A 2,090-nucleotide genomic window follows, 5' to 3' on the forward strand; every position below is an offset into this window, starting at 1 on the left:
GAAATATCAATATTTATTTATGGCTAAACAAAATGCTTAGCACTAACACACATAAACGCACATATCGAATAAAGTATGAATTTAAGAGTTACGATATCAAAATCAAAGAAATACGATATGTTGTAAACACTGAGTCCATATAATGCTAGTGCGTGTAAATGTAAATGCATGACTGATACGTGTTTATGATAAAACACAAATACAATCATTTCAAATGGAAAAACTAACAGTTTTATAAAGATTTTTATTTGAGTTGGTGCTGGGAGCACATAAAATCATTGAAGACACAAAAGGAAGGGAGGCAAGAAGATATAAGCAGGCAGTCATGAAAGGAAATAATTGTTTATTGGGGTAAATTAAGTTGCCAAAGTAACCGGAAATATAAAGAAGGAAAAACTAAAAGGGTGGTGGACAAGGTGGATAAACAAAAATCTATATAAATTTAGTAACTGAAAAGGTGTCCGGAGTAACGTTTAAATATTTATTGCTACAGTTTGCTTAAATTTAAAAATTTAATTTAAAACAAAAGTTTAAAAAAATGGGTAAAAAAGGTAAAGGCAACAAATTGGCTAAAATGTCAGAGGAGGAAAGGGCTCGTTATCTACAACTGAGAGCCGACATAGAGGAAGAAGCTCGAAGACGTAAAATGCAATTGATATCCATGTATATGAAGGTACCGATTGATAAGTTGTTCACAAATTATTTGATTCTATATAAATATTTGATCTTAGAATAAACTCAAACGTGAAGAGGCTTTTTGTCGTCTCAATATGGCGAAAATCAATCAAGAATGGCGTTCTATTTTACGTCAAGTCAAGTGTCAAGAGCTGCGTAAAGAAATCATTGAAATGGAAAAATATTGCAAAAATATGATGGATCATAAAGATAATGTCATTAGAAGACTGCTCAATGATTTGGAAGTGGCTCACAGTCAACATGATAATATGTCGCAGGCTCACATGGAAATGGTGCAACATTTTATAAGTAAATTTTTCGATTTAACTTTAAAACTATATATACTAAAGGTTTCCGAACTTTAATAGATATACAACAACAACGTTTGGAATTCTTTCGCGATAATTATGAATCGGAAAAGCAATTAATGTTGCAAGAATTTCAAGATGATCACAACAAGCTAAAGGAGTTAAGTACTGATGCTCGGGAGCATTTGGAATGCGTTTACTATCAGTTGGAGGCGAAAAACGACAGCCAAAAGAATGAGGCTCATGAAAAGTTTTTAGGGCAATTGGATGATATTAAAGCTGAAGTAAGATAAATACTTTAATATAAAAATTTCTTAATTATTTCGTAAAACAAAATTTCCAGATGCAATTGCGCATTGAGGAAATCACAGAAAAAGGTGAAAAGAAATTGGAAAGGCTATGGCATGAATATCAGCTCGCTTTAGCCGATTATGTTAATCACACCGAGGGCTTCTATGCCGACTATATGGATCTTAAGGAACGTGATGAAGAGTATACCAATCAAACACGTGATTATTGTTATGAAATCGAAAAAGCTAGTAATCAATTAGCCAGTTTAAAATTAACACTGGCCGATGCTGAAGATAAAAGTGAAGTTCGTCTAAAACATTTAAAACTTATGAAGGAACATTTAAGTAATAAGCTGAATGAGGTTAAGGAACGTGTAGACAGGGAAATGCATGACAATGCGGAGAAATTTAAGTTAACTAGTGTGGAAAGCTATAAGGCTGTAAAGGTGAGTAAGATATGAGATATAGTGGAAGAAAATGCATATTTTATATTATCTTGTGATATTGGTTTATTTTAGTATTTTAAGACCTTGTGTGACAAAGGAAATACTATTTTACAATTGGCTGAAGTTTGTCGAAAATTTGAAACCGAAAAGGAAAAGATTTTACCTTTGGGCCTGCCACCTTTAACAAAAGTAATGTTTGCAGATCAGGATGACGGAGAACTGGACCTTCAAGAAATGCAAGAGCAGCCGGCAAAGGTGAATTAAGAATTAAAATAGAACTGAACTAGAACTGAACTAGAACTGAACTAGAACTGAACTAGAACTGAACTAGAACTGAACTAGAACTGAACTAGAACTGAACTAGAACTGAA

At 33.0% G+C, this 2,090-nt stretch overlaps 1 protein-coding gene across 1 annotated transcript; it reads left to right on the forward strand.

The window, feature by feature from the left end:
* The first annotated feature begins 222 nt into the window (after positions 1-222).
* Positions 223-1,983, forward strand: LOC111688328 (dynein regulatory complex subunit 2). Its single transcript, XM_023450815.2, has 5 exons — positions 223-673; positions 732-984; positions 1,044-1,267; positions 1,327-1,719; positions 1,792-1,983. The coding sequence occupies exons 1-5, from the start codon at positions 539-541 to the stop codon at positions 1,981-1,983; spliced, it is 1,197 nt and encodes a 398-aa protein (XP_023306583.2). The 5' UTR covers positions 223-538.
* The last annotated feature ends 107 nt before the right edge of the window (positions 1,984-2,090 follow it).

Source organism: Lucilia cuprina, chromosome 6 (assembly GCF_022045245.1).
Source record: "Lucilia cuprina isolate Lc7/37 chromosome 6, ASM2204524v1, whole genome shotgun sequence".
Lineage (NCBI taxonomy): Eukaryota > Metazoa > Arthropoda > Insecta > Diptera > Calliphoridae > Lucilia > Lucilia cuprina.